Source organism: Lathyrus oleraceus, chromosome 7 (assembly GCF_024323335.1).
Source record: "Lathyrus oleraceus cultivar Zhongwan6 chromosome 7, CAAS_Psat_ZW6_1.0, whole genome shotgun sequence".
In the NCBI taxonomy this organism is placed as follows: Eukaryota; Viridiplantae; Streptophyta; class Magnoliopsida; order Fabales; family Fabaceae; genus Lathyrus; species Lathyrus oleraceus.
Genome location: NC_066585.1, coordinates 150,161,881 through 150,188,218, shown reverse-complemented (window position 1 = coordinate 150,188,218; position 26,338 = coordinate 150,161,881). Strand labels below are relative to the sequence as shown.

Sequence of the window (26,338 nt, the reverse complement as noted above, 5' to 3'; positions counted from 1 at the left end):
GTCTTCTCTGGTGTTCCCTAGAGGTTTTACCGTCTTCTTCTAACATGATGCGGTGCATACAAATAGAAGGGCTTATTCCTTTAAGATCGGTTATGTGGTATCCTAGTGCGGTTGGATATTTTCTTAAGATATGTAGGAGTTTTTCTGTTTCGAGTCTTCCTAGATCTGCATTGACTATCACAGGTCGTTCAAGTTCTAAGTCTAGGAATTCATATCTCAGATTTTTGGGAAGTGTTTTCAAATCAGGGGTTGGTTTGTTAAGACACTGCGTAGGGTCCGGTGTTATTGCTAAGCATTGTTTAGATTTGTCTTCTAAAAGATAGTCTGATGATTTGTCTTCTCCTGACTCTGCTTCTTTTATGCATTCATCGATGATATCCATGAAGTAACATGTATCTTCTATTGCAGGTGCTTTCAAGAATTGGGAAAGAATGAATTCAATTTTCTCTTCACCTACTTCGAAGGTGAGTCTTCCTCGTTTTACGTCTATGATTGCACCGGCAGTTGCTAAGAATGGTCTTCCTAGTATAATAGGTGTAGTATCATCTTCTCTAATGTCCATAATTGTGAAGTCAGTGGGAATGTAAAACTGACCTATGCGTACGGGAACGTTTTCAAGGATTCCTACAGGATATTTGATGGAACGATCTGCTAATTGCACAGACATTTTGGTCGGTCTTAATTCTCCCATTTCCAGTCTCTTACATATGGATAAAGGCATAACGCTAATTCCGGCTCCTAAATCGCATAAGGCTTTGTCGATGACAAATTTTCCTATGTGACAGGGTATAGAGAAGCTACCCGGATCCTTGAGTTTAGGGGGCATGTTTTGGATTATAGCGCTACATTCGGCAGGGAGTGTAACGGTTTCGCTATCCTCAAGTTTCCTTTTATTAGAAAGAATTTCTTTTAAGAATTTAGCATATGAGGGCATCTGCGTAATAGCTTCGGTAAACGGAATTGTAACGTTTAATTGTTTAAGGAGATCGACAAATTTTCTAAATTGGCCTACATCTTTGGTTTTAACAAGCCTTTGAGGGTAAGGTATAGGTGGTTTGTAAGGTGGTGGAGGTATATAAGGTTCCTTCTTTTCTAGGTATCCTTATTACTCTCTTCCTTTTCCTTAGGTTCACTTTCCTCAGTAGATTTCTTAGGGTTTTGGTTTTCTATCCTTGGATCAGACGGTCCTTCCACTTCCGTTCCACTTCTTAATATAATTGCATGAGCTTGGCTTCTCGGATTAGGTTGGGGCTGTCCAGGGAATGTACCAGTTGGTGCAGCAGTAGGTGCTTGTTGTTGAGCTACTTGAGATATTTGTGTTTCTAACATTTTGTTATGGGTAGCCAAGGCATCTACTTTGCTTGCTAGTTGTTTAAGTTGTTCGCCAGTGTGTATGTTCTGGTTTAAGAAATCTTTATTGGTTTGTTGTTGGGAAGCTATAAAGTTTTCCATCATGATTTCCAAGTTGGATTTTCTAGGGTTATTATTGTTAGGATTCGGTTTCTGATATCCCGGAGGTACAGATGGGGTTTGATTCGGAGACTGTCCAGGTGCGTATAGAGCATTATTACTCTTATATGAAAAGTTTGGATGGTTCTTCCAATTTGGGTTATAGGTATTCGAATAGGGGCTTCCTTGAGCATAGTTTACTTGCTCTGTTTGGATTCCAGTCAAGAGTTGACATTCCGCAGGAGTGTGGCCTTGGATTCCACAGACCTCGCAATTCTGAGTTATAGCAACCACGGCGGTTGGAGGTGATACGTTTAAACTTTCAATCTTCTGGACCAAAGCATCCACTTTTGCATTAACGTGATCAAGGTTACTTATCTCGTACATGCCAGTTTTCGGTTGAGGTTTTTCCACTGTTGTTCGTTCGGTTCCCCACTGATAGTGGTTTTGGGCCATGCTCTCGATAAGCTGGTAAGCATCAGCATAAGGTTTGTTCATTAGTGCACCACCTGCAGCGGCGTCTATTGTTAACCTTGTATTGTATAAGAGACCATTATAAAATGTGTGAATTACTAACCAGTCTTCCAAACCATGGTGTGGGCAAAGTCTCATCATGTCTTTGTATCTTTCCCATGCTTCGAAAAGAGACTCGTTGTCTTTCTGTTTAAATCCGTTTATCTGGGCTCTTAACATAGTTGTTTTGCTTGGTGGAAAATATCGGGCAAGAAAAACTTTCTTCAACTCGTTCCATGTGGTGACTGAGTTGGAAGGGAGAGATTGAAGCCATCTTCTAGCGCTATCTCTTAATGAGAAAGGAAAAAGACGAAGTCGAATTGCCTCTGAAGTGACACCATTAGCTTTAACAGTATCAGCGTATTGAACAAATACGGATAAATGAAGGTTTGGATCTTCGGTAAGATTTCCAGAGAATTGGTTCTGTTGCACAGCCTGCAACAACGAAGGTTTAAGTTCAAAGTTGTTTGCTTCGATTGCGGGCGGAGCAATACTTGAATGCGGTTCATCTTGCGATGGAGCGGCGTAATCTCTAAGAGCACGAGCTGGTTCTGCCATCTCGGTTAAAGAAGGAAAAATGTTTTTGATATCAGGAAGGTTTATAGGAGGGAGATTGTTTTCAGCACGATATTCCCGAATTCGTCGTAAGACTCGGAGATATAGTTCGATATCGTTGATTCGTAAATAGAGCGGTTCGCCTTGAGAGCGAGTGCGTGGCATACAAATCAACGAAAGAAAGAATAGAAGGAAAAAGAAACCTTAGTCTCTACAGCGTAACGGAAGAGTTACGATATCGATTGAATAAAAGTCCCCGGCAACGGCGCCAAAAACTTGATCGCTCGACTGTGTGAGTCGAGAATGGGATACAAACTACAAGTGCACAGTTCTATCGCGTAGTTTTAAAAGATATCGATCCCACAGGGACTTATGAATCGATATACCGTTATCTAAAGTTACTACGTAAATCTAAGGTGAAAATGTTTGATTGTTGGGGAAAAACTAAGAGCTAAACTAATATCTAGATTAAATATCAATAAAACGGATATCGGTATGTAGTTCGTCAAAACTAGGGAATCAAGTCTTTGTCGGTTTCCAGGTTTTTAAAATAAATCGTTTCAGTTAACTTTATTGGTTAAAGGTTTTATCTCAAACTCTCGCTCTGTTGAATAAACCATGATTTTATATTAATGTTGTTGTCACTTATAATTAAGTCAAAAACCATATTTTGAAAGCAATAAAGTTGCAGAAACTCTTTTTAAGAAAATACTGACCGTTTTAAACACCCTTATCTCAAACTCTCGCTCTGTTGACTTAGGTTATATGATTAAATCCAAATGCTTAACTCTCGTCCTCACATTCGATCTTTAAAAATACTTTTTGGAAAAGGTCAGAATTTAATTGACTCTAAAACTTGCTCTCGCCCTGATCTAGAATTAATGCCTAACTCACACTGTCCAGTCAAAACCTCAAACTCTCGCTCTGTTGGTTTTAACTTCTTTATGTTCTTTACTTTTTGTAAAAAATCTTGTTATTAAACCTGTAAGTTGAGACCGTAAAAAGATTGATTCTAATTTTAAGTTTAGATAGACCGACTCAGTCTCGACCCCTTTTCTGCTTACTTTACATACCGATACCTAGGCAAATTAGCCAGACATGCTAATTAAATAAGAATTTATATCATGCATAAACAGACTCATTCCAGGCAGGCAATATGAATAAACAATAGAATAAAACATTAAAAATTAAATAACGATTAAAGAACCTGAATGCGTAATACAATGGTCTTGAACACTCCACCACAAGCCGGTAGGATTTGTTCTTGGATTCTTCAATTAAACAGTAAATTAAATCAAGGAAATAAAACTGGAATATAACGTAAGGTTAAATCCGGTATAAAGTTGCACAGTAGTTTCCGGTGTAGAAACTACTACGCGAAAAATATCTAAAAGCTAAAAACGGGGAAGATAAATTGCAAGGGGAAAAGAGAAAGTAAAACTTGCAAAAGAAATAAATAAAATGAACAATGTTGGAAAGGAAGAAAAATAAGCAAAGGCGTGAAAAATAAATTTGGCAGAGCTTCCGCAAAACTGAGCGTGCAAAAACTGTGTGTTTGAAAGTTCCCAATTAGCTGCTATTTATACAGCTGCTGGTGTAACTACTTTTCAAGGGTTTCCGTGTGCGTGGTCTCGTTCCGAGGGTTAAGCGTGCGTGGAAGTAGGCTTCAACATGGTCAGTTGAGTTCCTTGCGCCAAAAATATAGAGGACTGGTGTGACGTTCGTCACACCATGTGTGACGCTCGTCACAGGAGTGCTTTTAGTGTGACGCTCGTCACACTCCTTGTGACGCCCGTCACAGGGGCAACGTGCGCTTTCTTTTGGGCTGGGCTTGGTCTTGGTTATTTGTTTCCTTTTTATTGCTTTTTACACCTCCTTTTCTTCCCTTTTTCACTTTTGCTTCAAAATGGGTACCTGATGTAAATAGAAAAGAAATACTGCATAATATCTGATAAAATGGGATAAATTAAAGTAAATGATAATATAATCTAATTAAGTTAAGTCTTAAAATGTGATATAATTTCGTGTTATCATCAAGGAAAAGGGGTGGGTAAAAATAAATTTTGAGCCTTATATCCTTTTGTTTCAAAAAACCGTGAACCAGACCACGTTACAACCCTTAAAAGACCTAATTGAGGCAGGGTTTATTTTGAAAGCATACTATAACAAGGTGGTGTTAACTTGACTCCAAACGATTTTTGTTAATCATTTGATAGCACCAACTTGTATACTGCGAATGACTTGATCACCATTGTGTTCTTATCAACGACTCGTTCACTGTATTTCACCCGTTCATATCAATAAATTTTGATTTCAAATTTTTGCATAAACATTGAATTAAAATTACCATTTTTGAATGAACAATCTTATTTGCGAGTCAACACTCAGCATCAAAGAAATTCAATACACAGTTGAGGAACTATATGGAGTAAAAGAAGTCTAGTCAAGGGCAAATCACTTTGAGCATCAGTTAATTCGAGCTAGTCACCCTAAGGGTCATCTCGCCAAGAGTAATTTTTACTTCAAGACTTAGATTGGGGCAGGCCACCTCAGAGCTCATTGAGTCCAACTATCCAAAGGACAATCAACCAAGAGTCTTCCATTCCAACATTTGGTTAGTCAAGTTCAGACCACTGCAAGTTTCAAACACTTGGGGCAAGCCATCTCGAGGTAGTCTCATGGCAAGTTGTTTCCAAACCCACTTTCATGATGAACATTTCCAAAGACCCAACAAACTGGGGCAAGATGAGCCACAGAGGGGCAGAACCTCTTTCTTCGTGTTTTCAAACTGCTCAAACAAATTCTGCCATACGTCAACAACTATTGAGTTTAAGACGAGTGCCCGAAAATTATGCTAGCACGATTCATTAATCCTCCAAAAGGATCCATTGGCTAAGCTGTGGCTATCAAACTGGACAGAATCCTCCTTTGACAACATCTATCATAAAATATTTGGTTGAGTTCTCGGTGTTGAGGAATCATGAGCTTCCATAAAAAGCCTTTACAAACTCCCAGTCTGCCCAGTGTCAGCATTCTCATAATCATGATCATTCATATATCATGCATAAAAGGAAATTCAAATCATGCATAGCCGAAATGTACTTCGTGCTCATTTTGCATTGATCCAGGTCTTGTTGTCGATCCTATGATCCTTTGACCTCTAATTCCAGCTTGTCTTTGGTATCCCTAAACCAACATCCGGTTTTCCCGGTCATTTTTCAAGTCCAATTGTTGTTGGCAAAATCCGTTAAAAGTTGGTTGTAGTCCATTGCTTACGGTCAAAGTCCAATTGTTGCTATTCCGGGGTCCGGTCATACTTGAACCTGCTCTGAAGAGTTTTTCCAATTTTTGTTCAATACTATTCAGGTCATGTATGAACCTGTTGTTGAGCTTTTATTCCGGGGTCAGGTCATACTCGAACCTGCTCTGAAGAGTTTTTCCAATTTTTGTTCAATACTATTCAGGTCATGTATGAACCTGTTGTTGAGCCTTTTATTCCGGGGTCCGGTCATACTTGAACCTGCTCTGAAGATTCTTTGTTCAATCCTATTCAGGTCATGTATGAACCTGTTGTTGAACCTTTTTATTCCGGTGTCAGGTCATACTTGAACCTGCTCTGAAGATTCTTTGTTCAATCCTATTCAGGTCATGTATGAACCTGTTGTTGAACCTTTTTATTCCGGGGTCCGGTCATACTTGAACCTGCTCTGAAGATTCTTTGTTCAATACCATTCAGGTCATGTATGAACCTGTTGTTGAACCTTTTTATTCCGGTGTCAGGTCATACTTGAACCTGCTCTGAAGACTTTTGTTCAATCCTATTCAGGTCATGTATGAACCTGTCATTGAGCTTTATTCCGGTGTCAGGTCATACTTGAACCTGCTCTGAAGATTCTTTGTTCAATCCTATTCAGGTCATGTATGAACCTGTTGTTGAACCTTTTTATTCCGGGGTCCGGTCATACTTGAACCTGCTCTGAAGATTCTTTGTTCAATCCTATTCAGGTCATATATGAACCTGTTGTTGAACCTTTTATTCCGGTGTCAGGTCATACTTGAACCTGCTCTGAAGATTCTTTGTTCAATACCATTCAGGTCATGTATGAACCTGTTGTTGATCTTTTATTCCAGGGTCAGGTCATACTTGAACCTGCTCTGAAGATTCTTTGTTCAATACCATTCAGGTCATGTATGAACCTGTTGTTGATCTTTTATTCCGGGGTTAGGTCATACTTGAACCTGCTCTGAAGAGTTTTTCCAATTTTTGTTCAATACCATTCAGGTCATGTATGAACCTGTTGTTGAGCTTTATTCCAGTGTCAGGTCATACTTGAACCTGCTCTGAAGATTCTTTCTCTGTTTGTTCAATACTATTCAGGTCATGTATGAACCTGTTGTTGAGCTTTATTCCGGTGTCAGGTCATACATGAACCTGTTCTGAAGAGTTTTTCTCCATGATTATTCCCCAGCGTTGTCAGGTCATATGTGAACTGGTTGTAGCATCTTTTCCTTTATTCGGGTTCGGTAAGTCATGTGTGAACTTACTTGTACTCTGAATATTGTTTATCAAATCTCACTTTGAATAATCCCCAGTGTGTGTCTGATTCTCCAGCAAGACTGTTTCCCCAGCAAGTTGTTTCTTACCATTTGTCTGCCTCCTTGTGGATCATCAGCTTTCCCCACAGTTTGGTCTGTCTATTAGTATCTCCTGTCAAGGGTCCACCATATCCCTAGCAGGGAAGAAAATTAAAAAAAAGAATCATGCATCCATGCATATCATATCATATCCATGCATATCATATCATGTCATATCATATCGTATCACATCATGTCATGGGGATTCAGGATCAAAATCCGGGTCTTCTCAGTATTTAATCATCTCCCACTATGATCATATGAAGAGTGTCCTGCTTCATATTCTCTAGTTGAAGATACTTAAATAGGGGCAACTGTCATACCCCGATTTTGACCCTGAATTTTTTATTTTTATTTGGCACTTGGCCTAAAATTCATTTGCATACATTCATGATCAAAGGCAACCATCCTCAATTTCCCGGATTTTTATCTAAGAAGAAAAAGCCTCAAAGTCTAGTCAACCTTTGCATTGGAGTTCTTGGAATACCTTTGGAGGATATTATTGAAGATTTGGAAGAGATTGCTATCGGCTTGCCGGGTGATATTAAGTTAGCAGTGGCAGCTATTGTTAGACGAAGAAAGTTGCTGAGTGATGATGTCTTGACGAAGAAAGTTGCTGAGTGATGATGTCTTGATTGCGTTAGTGGATGCTTCCTGGGAAATCCTTGATGTCTCTGGCTCAGATGTTTCGGATTTTGGCTTGATAAAAGCAGTTTGAAAGATGTAGAAAAGGCTACTTCTAATTTTACAACGATCATTGGCCTTGAGAGCATTTGGTTCTGTTTACAAAGCACAAATGCCTACAGGTGAGACGGTTGCCGTTAAAGTTCTTGGTGCTAATTCAAGACAAAGAGAACAAGAATTTTTGACTGAGGTTCTATTACTTGGAAGATTACATCACAAAAACCTTGTGGCTTTGGTGGGATATGCTGCGGAAAGAGGACGACATATGCTCCTTTACATTTACATGAGCAAAGACAGTCTTGCTTCTCATTTATATGGAAAAGATTATGAGCCATTAAGCTGGGATTTGAGACTTAGCATAACACTAGATGTTGCAAGGGTGCTGGAATATCTACATTAGGGGGGCTGATCCACCTATTGTGCACCACTTGCATTCAAATGTGTCAGTGGAGTTTCCAAAACTAGACCTTCAATAAGGACTGCTGTTCAAGCATTATCCAAGCTTTATAAGGAGCCTAAAAGAAATCATAGCCAGACGTCTTCTACTGCACAACCGATAATCATAGGAGTTTGTCGGTGTTCTTGAATGTTTAAATCATCTATCCTCTTTTAATTTCGTTCAATTGGCCAAAAGTTTATCTTCAAGAGTTATAAAGTAAATTGTATAATCAATTTGCACCGTCGGTGCATTGAAATAAATTTCTTAAGCCATTGGGAATGTGAAGCCCCTAACATTGTTAGACTGAAGATAAAAAAAGAAAAGATGAAAAGATAACTTCCATCGAGCTCATGTTTCTAGACGTTCTAATTGAGGCATGTCAAAAGATAATGGATGCAGAATTGTATTTCAATTGCCATTACAGAAAACTGAAAATACTCATGGCATTGATGAGTTTAAGTACAGGTATTACATCACCTACATTTTCTGACCCAAACACATGGTTTCAGTATACATTTTAATGACTCAAATGAAAGCTCTAGCTAGCACTATGGAGACCCTGACGGCCTCGCTGTTCCGACAAGCAGCATTTGTCAAAAGCAATCTCTGATGCTGTTAATCACGGGCTATGTCACGGATGTACTCATGTGCAACATAACCTCTGCACAAGAAATTTCTGACCAAGTGAAGGGCATTTGTTTGTTGATGCCGCCGTTGTTTCTGCAAACTTCAGCATCATAACCTGCAATAACAGCACAGTTCACACATCAAATCTTCCATTTGCCAAACCTATTAGATAAATCAAAGAAACAGAAGAGGAATATGATTGCCTCAACTTAGTGGATAAAGCATCTACGTGTGACAGTACAACCAGACAAGAGATGCGCAAGCATTCAAATATTTGCTGCAGCCACTGCCGAGGAGTTCAATCCGTGCGGGAATACGTCGTATAACGTTCTCCTGTACACAAAAAAAGTGGTTTATCTCAAGTCAGCAAAGTAACACAAGACACAAATCATAAAAAGAAATTCAAAGAGAAAAGGATTCATACAGCAAGACTAACTTGGTTATGGTTTTTGGAGAGATCACAACCAAGGCTAATGTTGATTTATGAGAAGATTGTCCGTAGCACCTGCAGGAACATTGGGTTTGTTTCTGCAGACGTGGGTCTTGATGCTGATAACTGCAAGGTTCTTGTGGGTATTGAGCAGCAGAGTCCGAATATTGCTCAGGGCGTGCATGGACATTTCACCAAGAAGCTTGAGGAGATTGGTGCTGGTGACCAGGGTCATATGCTTGGTTATACTACTGATGAGACTCCTGAGTTTTCACAAAAAGAATTCACTGCGGTAAAGGATAAATTAATCAGTAAGATTTCAAAATTCAAAAAATCCCAAATTTGGAATTAGGACGAAAGCGAAGAAGAAAGCTAAGTTCGAAATTACCGCTTTGAAATCTATCATCAGATAGGAAAAGCACTTCTGAGCATCAAAAAGCACTTCTGGAACTTTTCCTCTTTGAACTTTTGAGTACCGTTCGAAACCCTAATCAGCCTAGCATAAATAGAAGAGAAAGGAATCATTAAGGGGGAGACGAAAGAGCTAACGGCGAGAACTTTTAAAAGAACCCTAAATCCAAAAATCGGTACATACCTGGAAGAGGGAGGCGAAATAGTGAAGCTTTAAACTCCATCATCACTGTCGCCGCAACCGAAGGTGAGTTTCTTTTGGCTTGAATCTTTCTGGAAGTAATAGTTAGAGAACAAGAGAGTGAGACGAAGTGAGAGCGAACGAAGAGAGAGCGGCGCAGTTGAGAGAAACGTGAGAAGTGAGAGAAATTGAGAGAGAGCATCGCGATTGAGAGAGAGCATCGCGCGAGAGAGAGAGAGGCGGCCGTTAGGGTTTTCCTCCAAAGGGAGAGTTTCTTCTTTGTATCTTAGTTCGGGCGGGTCAGTTGAGTTCCGACCCGGAGCTCCTAACCCGCGTCCAAGGCCCAAGAGTTTCCCATGTAGGCCATTCGTTCGTGGGCCTTTTTCCTTTTTTTTATTGAAAAATTCTTCATTTAAATTGTGTATTATTATTGTTGGGTGAAGATTTATTCCAACCAACCGCCTTTGGCCTGGTGGTTGAGACTTCTCCCATCTCCCATTAGGTCACCAGTTCGATTCTGGGCTTAGGTATTTTGTTCTCATTTTATTTATTTATTTAGATTTTTTTTCCTTAAGTATATAATAGGTTAATTAGGAATATTAGGTAATTAGTTTAGAATATCAATTAGGATTTGGGTTAATTAGATTTTTTAGGATATAATTAGAAATTTAAAATTAGATTTAGGTTTAGAATAAAATAATATTAGTTTAGAATATTAGATTTTTTTTAGGATCATAATTAGAAGTTAATCTGATTAATTAGGTTTTTTTTTAATTTTGATTAGTTTAATTAGGTTTAATTAGGGTAGTCCAATAGTTTCCTATTTATTAGTTTTTTTAGTTTTTAATTCTTTTTTTAATTTATCTTAGCCTATATATTTAAATTAGTATTAAAATAACAGTTAGTTAGTAAGTGGTCTGGTGGAGGGGAGTGGCTTTTAGATCTTTAGTGTAGTGGGTTCGATACTCCTAGGTGTAGTTTTGCTTTCTTTTATATTTATGTTTTATTATTCATATTTCTTTTTTTCATTATTGTTTAATAATATAGATTTGTTTTTTTAATTTAATTGCATTATGCATTCGAAACCATTTATTTTAACTTATAAAAATCATATTTTCTCGATTTTATATCGAGCCCATTTTCACACCCTTGTAAGTCGATTGCTTTTTAAGCATCGCCGCCAACCTCACATAGCTTACTCTTGGGCTTTCTTACAATGAGCCGGTTTTCTTGCACTTACACTCATGCATTATTTGTTGTTTGAGTCCGATTTAATTATTTCATGATTTTTTAATCCCCATTTGACAAAATGTACCCCACTCCCCCGATGTGTAATAATCTTGTACTGTTTTATTTCTTTATTGCTTGACTGTGTAGTTAGCTACTAACACAAGAATAAAATCAACATTTTCAAAAATACAAAAATAAATGACTCGATCCAACGTCGAGCATTTTCTCAATAAACAAATCAACTCATTGCTCCATCCTATTCCATCCCATCTTTTTCAAACTTTCATCAAATGCTTGATTCAACGTCAAGCCATTTTCATAATAAAAACTCAAAAAATATTAATCCCTATCTAGACTTTTTCAATAAAGATGGAAATGGAACGTGGTGTATACCACGCACTCCTGAGACTAGGATTCGAGATGTATATCTCGCCAATCCTAACTCTCGCCATCATCCAAGTTTATCCACTTTGGTTTTCTCTCAAACACTCATTCAAATCTTTTCTCCAACGTCCATCAATACTTGATCTAGGTCAAGTTATTTTCACAACAAAACTCAGAATACCTAATTATTATTTAACACTTTCTCAATAAAGGTGGAAATGGAACATGGTGTATACCATGCACTCCTGAGGTTAAGATTCGAGACGTATGCCTCGCCAATCTTAATTCTCGCCATCGTCTAAAATTGTCAATGCGGTTTCTTCAAACCCTTTCTCAATCAAATTCCAAAATACTTAATTCCTATCTTAAACTCTTTCAATAAAGATGGAAATGGAACATGGTGTATACCATGCACTCCTGAGGCTAGGATTCGAGATGTATATCTCGCTCATCCAAGTTCTCGCCATCACTCAAAATACATCCAACCAATCAAACTCTTTCTCGCCGCCGTGCGATTAATCAAAAACCTTTTTCATAAATGAAAGATATATTGTCTTAAGTGATATAAAACAATGTTTCGGCCACGATTGTTGAGTAGAGATAAATGACGCTTTTCCGAATGTAGATTTATAAATCCGTTCGATGTGTGGTATGCGTTCACTCCTCATCTGTTTTGGGTAAAACAATGTTTTCGTCGATTAATACAATATAGTTTTCGCTAAAATCGACCAACAAACAAACATTTTTCTACCCAGAACTACGTAAGCCTTGATTTCTCTTTTGAGATACGTAGGAGCAGGATTTGTAAATCTTGTCAGGCCCACTAATAAAAAATTTAGGTTTAGTCCTTCGTCAAAAATCCAAAAACATTTCTTCTTTCTTCTATTCTTTCTTTCCTACCTAATAAACTGAAAAGCCTAACATTTCAACTAACATTAATGCACACAACTAACCTAATGGTTCCCGTTGAGTACAACGGACGTGAGGGGTGCTAATACCTTCCCCTTGCGTAATCGACTCCCGAATCCTGATATTGGTTGCGATGACCATATCTTATCCTTTCTTTTGTCTTGGGTTTTATCGATATTTCCCCTTTCCTTTTTAGGAATAAATAAAGTTCGGTGGCGACTCTGTTCAGTCCATCATTGCGAGCGTGCGATCGCGCTTCGCTTTGAAGTCGTATCCCCATTTTTTCGAGGTGCGACACTGTCTACATTCAAGTATGTAGAAGTAGAAGGTGAAATTCATGAGACTCTGTGTCAGGCCTTTGAGTCAGTTCAGATCAAGGATGCAGCTCCGGTGGAAGAGGTTAAAGCGGGTGCCTCTATCTCATCCTTTAAGCAGGCACAGGCCTTGGTGGATTCAGGTGTTGCTCCCGGTTGGGGACGTTTGTTGGAGTTACCAATGAAAGACGACAAGTTCGGGATTGGGTATCAACCAGCGCTGACTTCTACAACCTCAGCACTTCAGACTCGTCAAGGGCCGATTACTTTCTCCAGTGCAAGCGTCATCCAATATGGCCAGATCTCTGCGATCAACGATGAAAATGGGGATAGTGATTGCGACATCGACAACTGGGTGCGTCCAAGGATCCCGGGTGAAGTCATCAACAATTGGTCTTCCGAGGAAATTGTCCAAGTCACTCTTCTAGAGGAGTAATTTTTCTTTGTTTATTCATGCATGTCCAAGTCTTACGTTCCGCCCAGGGCGTAATGACTCATTGTAGGGCTCATCTATGTGAATACCTGCATTGTTTATCATAAATGAAGGACGTCTTTTGCATTCAAATATTTTGTTCATTGTCTTTCTATTTTTGCAGTTTTCAAAATTTCAAAAGAATAAAAATATTTGGCAATGTTTTATTTAGTTTTCACTCACTGTTCACACTCATAAGCACATACCATCACTCATGCAGATGCACATCACCGGATCTTATTGATAATGGTTCTGCTATGGCTCGCTTCGACTTCGAAAATCCAATCTTCCAAGCTGAAGAAGAGGGTGATGAAGACTGTGAACTCCCTGAAGAACTTGTCAGGCTGTTAAAGCAAGAGGAAAGGGTCATTCAACCGCATCAAGAATCTACTGAAGTGATTACTCTCGGCACCGAGGACGCCAAGAGAGAAATCAAGATAGGGGCTGCTTTGGAAGATGATGTGAAGAAGGGGTTGATTGAACTGTTGCAAGAGTACGTCGACATCTTCGCTTGGTCTTATCTGGACATGCCAGGGCTCGATACAGACATTGTGGAACACCGTTTGCCTCTCAAGGAGGGTTGTCCTCCGGTCAAGCAGAAGCTCAGAAGAACAAGACCAGAGATGGCTGTCAAGATAAAGGAGGAAGTGCAAAAGCAGTTGGATGCGGGGTTTCTAGCAGTTACCAATTATCCGCCATGGGTTGCAAATATCGTCCCAGTACCTAAGAAGGATGGGAAGGTACGAATGTGTGTTGACTACCGGGATCTAAACAGAGCCAGTCCTAAAGATGATTTCCCATTACCTCACATCGACGTTTTGGTGGATAACACGGCTCAGTTCTCGGTATTCTCCTTCATGGATGGCTTTTCTGGCTATAATCAAATCAAGATGGCACCAGAGGACATGGAGAAGACAACATTCATAACCCCATGGGGCACCTTCTGCTACAAGGTGATGCCGTTTGGCCTGAAGAATGCTGGAGCAACATATCAACGAGCTATGGTAACTCTGTTCCATGACATGATTCATCATGAAATCGAGGTTTATGTGGACGATATGATTGCCAAATCTCAGACAGAAGAAGAACATTTGGTGAATCTGCAGAAATTGTTTGAACGGTTAAGAAAATTCAAGCTGAGGCTTAATCCGAACAAGTGCACTTTCGGGGAGAGATCTGGAAAATTGTTGGGTTTTATTGTTAGCGGAAAAGGGATTAAGGTGGATCCTGACAAAGTGAAAGCAATACAGGAAATGCCTGAGCCAAGAACAGAGAAGCAAGTCCGTGGTTTCTTAGGGAGGTTGAACTACATTGCAAGGTTCATCTCTCACCTAACAGCCACATGTGAGCCAATATTCAAGTTGCTAAGAAAAGATCAGGCTATCAGGTGGAACGATGATTGTCAAAGGGCTTTTGAAAAGATAAAAGAGTATTTGCAGAATCCTCCAATCCTCATGCCTCCAGTCCCCGGGAGACCGCTGATTATGTACTTGACAGTACTTGACAATTATATGGGTTGTGTTCTCGGTCAACACGACGAGACAGGTAGGAAAGAGCATGCCATCTACTACTTGAGTAAGAAGTTCACAGATTGCGAGTCAAGATACTCAATGCTTGAGAAGACATGTTGTGCACTTGCATGGGCTGCTAAGCGATTGAGGCAATACATGCTGTCTCACACAACCTTACTGGTCTCTAAAATGGATCCAGTCAAATACATATTCGAGAAGCCAGCTCTCACCGGAAGGGTTGCTCATTGGCAAATGGTACTGACAGAGTACGATATCCAGTATACATCCCAGAAAGCCATCAAAGGGAGTATTCTGTCAGACTATCTTGCTCAGCAGCCGATTGATGATTATGAGCCGATGAAGTTTGATTTTCCAGATGAAGACATCATGTTCCTCAAGATGAAAGACTGTGAAGAGCCAGTTGTTGAGGAGGGACCTGATCCATAAGAAAAGTGGACTTTGTTATTTGATGGGGTCGTCAATGCCAAAGGAAGTGGAATTGGTGCTGTCATTACCACTCCGAAAGGTGCCCACATTCCTTTCACCGCTCGTCTGACCTTCGAGTGCACCAATAATGAAGCTGAGTATGAGGCCTGTATCTTGGGTATTAAGCAAGCCATTGATTTGAGAATTAAGACTCTGGACATCTTCGGAGATTCAGCTCTAGTGATCAATCAAGTGAATGGTGATTGGAACACTCTCCAACCTACTTTGGTCCCCTACAGAGATTACACGAGAAGACTGTTGACTTTCTTCACAACAGTAAAATTGTATCATATACCTCATGATGAGAACCAGATGGCGGACGCACTTGCTACTCTATCCTCCATGATCAAGGTAATTTGTTGGAACCATGCTCCCAGGATCGATGTGATGCGCCTCGACAAGGCCGCGTATGTGTTTGCTGCTGAACTAGTAGTAGATGACAAACCCTGGTATCACGACATCAAATGCTTTCTGAAGAATCAAGAGTACCCTGCAGGGGCATCCAACAATGACAGAAAGACTTTGAGAAGATTGGCAAGTAGTTTCTTCTTGAACAAGGACGATGTGCTGTATAAGAGGAACTTCGACATGGTTTTGCTCAAATGCGTGGACAGACACGAAGCAGACATGTTGATGCAAGAAGTTCATGAGGGCTCCTTCGGTACTCACGCCGGCGGACATGCAATGGCTAAGAAATTGTTAAGAGCGGGTTATTACTGGATGACCATGGAATCTGATTGTTTCAAATATGCTCGGAAGTGTCATAAATGCCAGATTTATGCTGATAAGGTGCATGTGCCGCCAAATCCTTTGAATGCGATGTCTTCGCTGTGGCCTTTTGCTATGTGGGGCATTGATATGATTGGAAAGATTGAGTCGACCGCCTCCAATGGGCATCGCTTCATCCTTGTTGCCATCGACTATTTCACCAAGTGGGTCGAAGCAGCGTCATTCGCGAATGTCACCAGATATGTGGTTGCCTGATTCATCAAGAAAGAAATCATTTGTCGTTATGGGGTTCCCGAAAGAATCATTACTGATAATGGTTCCAATCTCAATAATAAAATGATGAAGGAGTTGTGTCAGAGCTTCAACATTCAACACCACAATTCTTCCCCCTATCGTCCTAAGATGAACGGTGTTGTTGAGGCAGCAAATAAAAACATAAAGAAGATTGTGCAGAAGATGGTCGTTACGTACAGAGATTGGCATGAGATGCTACCCTTCGCCTTGCATGGGTACCGTACCTCAGTACGTACATCGACCGGGGCAACCCCTTACTCCCTTATCTATGGTATGGAAGCAGTCCTGCCTGTTGAAGTGGAGATTCCTTCCCTAAGAGTCCTGTTGGATGTCAAGTTGGACGAAGCTGAATGGATTCGAACAAGATTCAACGAGTTGAGTCTTATTGAAGAGAAGCAAATGGCAGCCATTTGTCATGGGCAGTTGTATCAGAGTCGGATGAAGAGAGCCTTTGATCGGAAAGTGTATCCTCGGTGTTTCCAAGTCGGAGATTTAGTGTTGAAAAGGATCCTTCCTCCTCAGACAGATCACAGGGGCAAGTGGACTCCTAACTATGAGGGACCGTATATTGTCACCAAGGTTTTTGATGGTGGGGCCTTAATGCTTGCAACTATGGATGGTGAAGATTTCACTTCCCCTGTAAACTCAGACGCAGTTAAAAAATACTTCGCATAAAATAGACCCGCTGGACAATAAAAGAATAGTCCAGGCAAAAATGGGCATCCCGACGAACCAAGAAAATGAGAAAGGTTCGGGCAAAAATTAGGGATTAAAAATGAAAAGATTGTACACCCGGTAAGTTGAAAACCTGAAAGGGCAACTTAGGCAAGAATGGGTATCCTGGTGGATTGAAAACCAGAAAGGGCGATCCAGGCAAAAGTTAGGGATTAAGCGAATGACTGTGTTCTGAGTAATTCTGAATCTCATCTCATGTCGATAACTGGAAACTTTCCAATCACCCTTTTCAGAAAGTCGATCATCTAGAGGATCTTGAAGACGAGCAAGTCATAGCAGAATTGGAACCCAATAGAAACCCATTTCACATTGCCATTAGATTAATTTCTGTTTTATCTTTTGTGCGATTACCTCTTTCCAGGGATTGCTTCCCGATGAAAATGCCTATTCATAGGCCATTCAATCAATGAAATCATGTTATTTAGAATATCTCTGTGTTCATTTTCATTTTACTGTTTTGTTTGCAAAAATGACGTCCGAATTTTTTGATAAACATTGCATCATGAAACATAAGAGCTTTACAGGTACATGCTCAATGAACATTTTAAAATTGCTGTAAATTTTAAGAACTTTGAATCTTCTATTCAGAACAGGTACACTTGGGGCATTACCTTAAGATTCCAGCAAGTTCTCACTATGGTGCTTCCCCAAGCATGTGCTTCAGACTATACACTCCCTAGTAGAGTTGACAGTGTCAGACTGTATATCCCCAGCGGAGTTGACAGTGCCAAATTGTATCTTCCCAGCAGAAGCAGCTGCTCCTCAGAGTTCGATGCCAGATCGATGATCTCGATGCCAGATCGATGATCTCTTTCCTTGAAATATAATCTCGGTACCGTATCGGTGTTTGCTCCCCCTACTGAGTCATCTCTCGTAGATTACGGTTGCCAGAACCACTGTCGCCTTCCTCAGCAGCAAACTTTCAGTGTCATTCTCTCCCCAGTCAGAGTCTCGGTATCTTATCATTGCCAGAACACCGCGTGGCCGGTCATTTCCCCACATAGTTCATTATGCTGTGCATCTCCAACAGCAGTGCCAGGGTCCAGAAGATTGTAATCATTTCCCCAACAGGATTCCTTGCCTCGGCTTGGCATTCTCCCCAGCATTTTACATCCCTGCATGTAGAATCATATTGCATTGCATCCTCCCAAATCGCGTAGCATTTCCATTTTCATGGAGCATTACGCCATTGAAAAATTCAAACATACGCATGTCAAGCATAAGACATTCTCGGTATCCCAAGTGATAAACCAGAAGCTTGTTTCCAGTACTCAGACTGAAGGTTGTTCATGACTTATTATCCCCAGCATAGGTTGTTGGCCCACGTGCCGCCTCAATTATCATTTTCCTTATTTCTGCCGATGCTGACAGGCATGAAAATTTTCCGGTATTCAGACCGAAGTGGCATTCAGGCCAATTTTCCGATATTCAGATCGAAGAAGTTTCCGACATTCAGGTCGATGCAACTTGTGCCATTCAGGCTAATTTTCCGATATTCAGATCGAAGAAGTTTCCGACATTCAGGTCGATGCAACTTGTGCCATTCAGGCCAATTTTCCGATGTTCAGATCGAAGAAGTTTCCGACGTTCAGGTCGATGCAACTTGTGGCGTTCAAGCCAATTTTCCGATATTCAGATCGAAGAAGTTTCCGACATTCAGGTCGATGCAACTTGTGCCATTCAGGCTAATTTTCCGATGTTCAGATCGAAGAAGTTTCCGACGTTCAGGTCGATGCAACTTGTGGCGTTCAAGCCAATTTTCCGATGTTCAGATCGAAGAATTTTCCGACGTTCAGGTCGATGCAACTTGTGGCGTTCAGGCCAATTTTCCGATGTTCAGATCGAAGAAGTTTCCGACGTTCAGGTCGATGCAACCTGTGGCATTCATGCCAATTTTCTGGTATTCAGACCAAAGTGGCATTCAGGCCAAATTTCCGGTATTCAGACCGAAGCGGCATTCAGGCCAATTTCCCGGTATTCAGACCGGAGTGGCATTCAGACCAGTTTCCCGGTGTTCAAACCGATGTTTGATAATCTAATATCTTCCGATGCTCAGATCGAAGTCATTTCGAGTATTCAGACCGATGAGCGGCATTCAGGCCATGGTTATTTCTGTGTTACCATTTATTTTAGTATCCAGATTAATATTCTTTTTCGGTATTCAGACCGACTCTCACCGTACCAGACGGATTTTTGTTCAAGACCACCTCTTTGCCGATTCTGACAGGCATTTTTACTTCATTTCGCTTCAGTGTAAATTTCCGGGTTTTTTATTGTATTCAATCCCTTGATACCTCGAAAGTGCGAAAGCCGCTGCTATCTTCCTTTCGGGTCTCCAGTTGATTGAATAGGGGCAGCTGTAATACCCAAAAATTTACCTTTCATTTTTCTTGGAGGCATGGGATTGTGTTTCACATTGCATTAGCACCATACTAGATCATACTCATTGCATACTGCATCAGTGACTTGGGAAATTAGGGTTTTATTGATCACTCATTAACAGAAGGAGCCTACACAGAGAAAGACTGAGAATTGAATTTCATTCTCCAAATATACAAGTCTCAAGGGGTTCCATATGTCTTATTATGGACCTCAGTTCATCAGTGGAAGATTCAGAACCCTCAGAGTGTGCATATGGATTTAATCAAAAAAATCAGGGTTTCATGGCTACCCGCAACAGGCAAGGTTTGGTTGGAAGTAGAAGGGCTCATTCATGTCGTGATTATAGAGGCATCTTGGCCTAAGAAGATCCACAATTATCACAGAAAGATCCATTGGCAATCAGTGCAATCAGATCCTAGTCATTTTTTGCCCTAAAACTAGGTTTTGGTATAAAATCCGTTTGTTTCAGATTCCTTGAGTGAAACTCATTTCCATGGCCCTCCACATGTCCACAAGGATCTACGTGCAAAAAAATAGCTCTTTATTTAAGTCAGAGGTGCTTCAATTGATCAATGGAATCGGAAATCAGACAGATTGGGAAAAGTCAACGGTGGGGTCAGAAAAGTCGACTCCCGACATTTTGAAAGCGAAATATCAAAATTCATGCCTAAGGGAGCCTATATGTGAAATTTGATTAAGGTTGGATCATGGATTCATCATTTAATCAGGAGTTGGAAAAGTTACCAAATTTGGAAATAGTTGACTTTCCATTTAAGGCAAGTTTTATGGTTTTTTGCACCCACTTTAAGCCTATATTACATCAAGATGAAAGCGCCATTTGAAAATTTCTCCAACATGAAAGTTGTTCCTCTTATTCCAAGCTTTCTAGAGATATAAAGTTTGTTTCATTTGGATTAAAATTGAGAAAGTTATGTTTGGTCAAAGTAGGACTTTATTTTAGGACACTTAGAAAATTTTCTAAGTCCAGAATTTGCAAAATTTGTCAAGACTTATGGGCCAGATTTCTTGCACTTCAAGGCATCTTTTGGAAACACTTTATTCATGACAGTTGTACCTTGTTATGTCCTCTTTCACACCTTTTTAGAACCACCCCATTTGGATTATTGGTTTGGAAGATACACTCATCTAAAGTTGGTATCATATGCTGAATTTTTTGACAGCATTTTGGCCAAACTGGCCCAACCATTTTGCAACCATGAGACCTGAACTTTATGGCCATTTTTCACCTCTTTCCACTCACCATTTCAAGATGTGTTCAACATGAAAGATGTTAAGCTCCCTACCCTCTTTCTACTGTTTGCATTACCTTGTCATTTGGTCATGTATTCATCAAGTTACAATGCCTTAAAGTCACCTAGTTGGGTTGTTTTCATGTTTCACAAGAAAAGCCAAGCCAAACCCCAAAACGACCAACACATCTTTTACCTTATTTGGCTATTTGCTTTTGGTTCATTCACTTAAGTTTTTCCATTTTTAACCATTTCTTTTCACACCTCATGTTTGCACAATTGGTCCATGACTCAAAAACCAACCTTTAAGCCCATACACACACTTGAAACCCTACATACATAAACTCCTAAAACCCTAATCAGAAAAAAGAGGCTGCTACATCTTCAACCTAAGCAAGAGCAAGGCAAAGGCAAAGTTGTTTCTCACATTCATTTTCCATTCTTCAAGTTTGCAACACCATTGAAGCATCTTCCTTTTCCATTCCTCTCATTCCAACAAGAAGCAGTGGACTTTCTCCACTAGGTAATCATTTTATTCCAACCTCCCATGGCCATGAATGCTTTGCTTGTTTATCATACTTCCCATGTTCATTCTATGATATTTATACATACTTTATGTATTACTCTATTATGCCATGCTCTCTTTTTCTTCATGCTTTTTTTTATGCTAATGATATGCACTACTTGTCCATAAAACTCTCATCATGAGGCCTTGTTTTAAACTCTAAGTTTTTTTTGGCATTTATTTTTTCTGAAAATCTTTGCACGAGCCTACCTTGTAGTCCATATTTCTCTATGATAAAGTCATTATTTTGCATTAAATAAAATACCACGTTGTTCCTCTCAGTTAGTACTAGAACTTTGCTTTTTATACCATGGCATTTGGAGCACTGTAGTGAGAGAAATTTGTTGTGGAAGATGAGTAAAAAAAAAAATCCGCCCGGGCCTGGTGTTCAATGCTGAACATGAATTGTTGTTGGCTGCATGGGGAGGGCGATGAGGTGTCGCGCTGTGCGTCCGTTATCCTAGCCACCAGTTCCGTTTTGTCTTCTAGTGACTAAAGGTTTAGCTGCCCAATCGATATACATACCACATGCATTTTTGTTGAATGAATATTTATTCATTTTTCTGGGCTGTCACGCGCCAACTTCATGGGCCTGGCCCAATTCCTTTATTTCATTATTTATTCATAAAAATAACACAAGGATGGTTCGAACCTACGCACATCCAGTTACCGACCCCTTCTTTCATTCGCTAGGGCATAAGCGGGAGTTGTCAAATTAATGCTTTTCATTTTTTTATTTTGTAACGCTGACAATTCTGTGGGCTGGGCCTTGGTATCACACTGCTGTTCCCACCCCCTGCACTGGCCCACTCACATCTTTCTATTCACATTTATTTTCATTCTTTTTTTTTATTTCCATATTATTTTCTGTTTAGATTTTAATTATTTTAAAATATTTTATTTGTTCATAAAAATACCAAAAAATATTTTTTATTTTGATTAATGTTTTATTTAATTTATTTAATTTTTATTTTCATATTTTATTTAATGTTAATATTTTATTTTAATTATTTAGTTCAAATAGTCCATTTTAACACACATTTTTTCATTTATTTTATTTTCATAACTTAAAATTATTTTTAGATTCTGATTTTTTGGATGAGGGTTGACCGATGTCTCATGGTCAACCTGACCTTTTATTGGAATTTTATTTCCCATTTTCAATTTATTTTGAATTTATTTTTGACCTAGTTTGCTTGGTTGACTTTTCATTTGACTTCTGTTTTATTTCAATTAATTTATACACCAATTTTCATTATTTTTAAAGTCTTTTTGGGGGATGATGATGTCCTGACCCCACCTCATTTAATTTATTTTTTCATAATTTATTGAATTAATTTACTATTTATTTGATAATTTTTAAGTTGACTTGACTTTATAGTTGACTTTTTATGATTGATGTTTGACATAGGGATTGCTTAGGGCAAATGAAGAGATCTTTTGATCCTCCCTTATTCATCTCATATGCCATATGTTAGAGGCATCTCATCTTGATTTTATTTGATCCTTGCATCATTTCCCGATTAAATTATTCATTGATTCTTTGTGTGCATAATTTCACTTGTCTTATTCATTTGATATTTTTTATACTTGTTTCTTTCATCCATGTTTTTATTGTTTGATTGTTTAATATGTTTATACTTCTCATACATTGTTTAATGCTTCATTATTTCATTCTTTGATTATTTGATTTGATTATATACTTGTTTATATCTTACTTGTTTGATTAACTGTGGCCTACTTGTATGGTGTATGAGGCATATATTATTATTGTTTGATTGCCATGTACAATCCCCATTCATTACAAATGTATCCCTCTCCCATGAATTGTATAATGTTTATTTCTCTCATTCTTCATTCATCTGTTAATACAAGAAATAAAATGAACATCCGATAACCATTTCATAACAAGATCAAAACCTCGATTCAACGTCGAGTAATCATTTTTCAAAACTTAACAGAACCAACATGTATTCATCCATTTTTACCTTGTAAGTCGATTGCTTTATGCATCGCCATCAACCTTGTAAGTCGATTGCTTTATGCATCGCCATCAACCTTGTAAGTCGATTGCTTCATGCATCGCCATCTACCCTTATCCCTAATACCTCTCCTTGCTCCATTCGTCGATTCTTGTTCCGTTTAGGTAGCACCCATTAGGTAGAACCCTTTGTATGATAACATAGGTAGGATTCCCATATCCTTTTGTATGATAACATAGGTAGGATTCCCATATTCTTTTGTATGATAACATAGGTAGAATTCCCTCATTACTTCGTATGCTAACATTAGGTAGATGTCCCCATTTGTAAATCCTAACACATAGGTCCACATTGCATGACAATTCTAGGACAGAGCTTCCCCCACTTCTAGACCTTTCCGAGCGTCTCCGATCTTGTGGCATGTAGTCCGTTCTATTGCAAAGAGGTAACTGCCTAAGACTCGATTCAGCGAGCTGCGACACCTGCTGCTAGGATGTGAACACATTGCCCACTCTCCTTTGACACAACTCGTGTCCTCCTTTGTAAGTCCATGTTCAGATGGCAATCCCTAGTTAGGCAAACTACGACAACTCTAATTCTCATGTTCAGATGAGATACGTAGGCACGAGATGCGATGTCTTTCCGAGTTTGACTGACGACTAACAACTAATCCTTCCCTTCTCTCGCCCTCGTTGCGATCGAGACCTTCCCTTTCTCTTGCCCTAGTTGCAATCGAGACATTTGTTCCCGTAGTTAGTTGAACTACGTTTTTCTCTGATTCTCATTCCAGATGAGATACGTAGGCATAAGACGCGATGTCTTAGCAAGCACACTTATTCTTAACCCATAGGTAGCCGAGCTACGAAGACTCTGATTCTCATATTCAGATGAGATACGTATGCAGTGGATGCGACATCCGTGCGAGTCATTTTCTTTTGACCTTTTCTTTTAGTAAATAGTACATTAGACAAACACACACCCTTTAGACAAGAACAACAAGAGTGGATCCCGTAGAGTACTACAGATGCGTAGGGGTGCTAATACCTTCCCTTCGCATAATCGACTCCCGAACCCAAGATTTGGTTGCGAGACCTTGTCTTTTCCTTTCCTTTCTTCAGGTTTACTTCGAGCGTTTCCTTTCCCTCCTTTGGGATAAATAACGCACGGTGGCGACTCTTCTGTCATTTCTTCTTCGCCGGTTGTTTTTTCGCATACTATATTTTTTAGGCCGCGACAAAAATGTATAAAACAAGTAGAGCTCTCGATACCATTTTTGTTAAAGAAATAATAAAGAATAAGAATATTTTTCAAGTGAAACACTTTTTTTCAAACGTGTGCAATTTAATTGACAACCAATAAAACTAACTCTAGAGCATAATAATAATAATAACAGAAAGACAAAACAACATGAACACCAAATTTTTAACGTTGAGAACTTCTCTCAAAGTGAGAGAATAAATATCACGGGATCTAGTACAATAAAATCTTTCATTATATCAATAATGAATATACAAAAGTCTTCCTAGTAACATTAGAGAATAAAAATCTTCATCGATAAACAATAAATGTGAAAAACACACTCAAAACAACACTTACACAAAATGTGATTATACCAAAACAACTCTTGGAAAATGTAAAACTACTCAACAAAAATCTAAATAACATTAATTAAATGATAGAAATAACATACTAAATTTGTAACTCAAACTAATAAAGCTTGTTATACTCATTTGTATTTTTTTTAGTTGTTTGTTTAGTATGTTGCTTTAAGATTAAAATATCTCTTTTAAAAATATGTCAAATGAGTTTGGTCTAAATAGACACTAATAATAAAAGACTTTTTTAAAATAAAAAATAACAGATATGCTATTCATGCACCACTTTTTATACCAAATACATATATCATATACACTATTTATCGTATTTACACGCTAATCAATATTTTTTTTAACTTAAAAAAAATAAATAGTACATGAACAATATATGAATAATACCCGTGAACAATACCTCTAGAGTAATGAAGTAAAATTGGTTAATGAAATGTATAGAGTGATGAAATTTGTTACTATAGGTCCAAGTATTAAAAATAATTTTTACTAGTACACCAAAGTTTATTAATAAAAAATAAAAAATTGTTAATAAAATTATGAAGTTGATTAATAAATGTTCAGTTGTCCAAATAAATTTTGAGCAGTTATCAAAATTGGTTAATACAATGTAAAATATTGATTAATAAAATTATGAAGTTGGTTAATCACACAACTTTATATAAATATCATTTAATTTAAGAATAAAAAATATTTTTTTGTATTTTATTTAAAAAAAAAATATATTATTATAATATTTCACTGTTCATCGTATTTGAGAACAATAAAATACGGTGTAGGTGTAGATTTTTGTGTATGAATATCATTTCTCTAAAAATAAATATGCAATATAATTCTATTGTTTTTTTATTTAAATGAGAAAAAAGAACTTGCATTATACATTTGGAAAATATATTTATCCAATCAATCAATAAGAGACATATATTCCATTAAATTTTTATTTATTTATAAAATATGAAGAAAAAAAAGAATATGCAGACAGTGTAAAATATTTTTACACTGTCAATCAATTATGGACGTATATCCCGCCAAATCACACGTTTAATTTTAAAATAATAATATTACATGACAAAATATTATAATTCTATTGAATGATAGTATAAAACTAGTTTACACCTTTAATTTCAAAAAATTAATATGATTTAACAAATTAAAATATTTAATTAAATAATTATATAAAATTAATTTACACCAACAATATATTAACTTTAAACTCTTTAAAAAAAACACAATCTAAATCTAAATATAAAGAAACAAAATAATAAAATCATCTCACGGGAGAGTTGTGAAAAAATAGAAAACATAGTAAGATCGATGATGCAACAACGTTGGTTGGAGCAAAAGCTGATCCAGAATGGCGCCAAGGTGAATAAAACACATAATGCGTATGAATTTTAAAATATTATAGGGACCACGTTACACATGCAAATGAGTTGCCATTGTCCATTCAATAATTCCATTTTTCAATTTCAATTTTACACACCTAAAATAATTTAAAATTACATTTGGTCAAAAAAAGATGTTTAATTTCATTTTAAATAGACCTAAAGTAAAAAAAACATTT

At 38.3% G+C, this 26,338-nt stretch overlaps 2 protein-coding genes and 1 pseudogene across 2 annotated transcripts; 2 read left to right on the top strand and 1 right to left on the bottom strand.

The window, feature by feature from the left end:
* Positions 1–391: 391 nt before the first annotated feature.
* On the bottom strand, positions 392–1,063 carry LOC127100313 (uncharacterized; the record flags this gene model as incomplete). Its single annotated transcript, XM_051037449.1, has 2 exons — positions 392–877; positions 923–1,063. Coding segments are annotated over 2 exons (627 nt in total), but the record flags the coding sequence as incomplete, so codon positions are not given.
* Positions 1,064–2,035: 972 nt separating this feature from the next.
* On the top strand, positions 2,036–2,135 carry LOC127109090 (uncharacterized; annotated as a pseudogene).
* A 5,813-nt stretch (positions 2,136–7,948) lies between these two features.
* LOC127102520 (S-adenosylmethionine synthase 3-like) lies at positions 7,949–9,684 on the top strand. The gene is made up of 3 exons (XM_051039883.1): positions 7,949–8,215; positions 8,700–8,740; positions 9,414–9,684. Exons 1-3 carry the CDS (start codon positions 7,949–7,951, stop codon positions 9,682–9,684), a joined length of 579 nt encoding a protein of 192 aa, XP_050895840.1.
* The last annotated feature ends 16,654 nt before the right edge of the window (positions 9,685–26,338 follow it).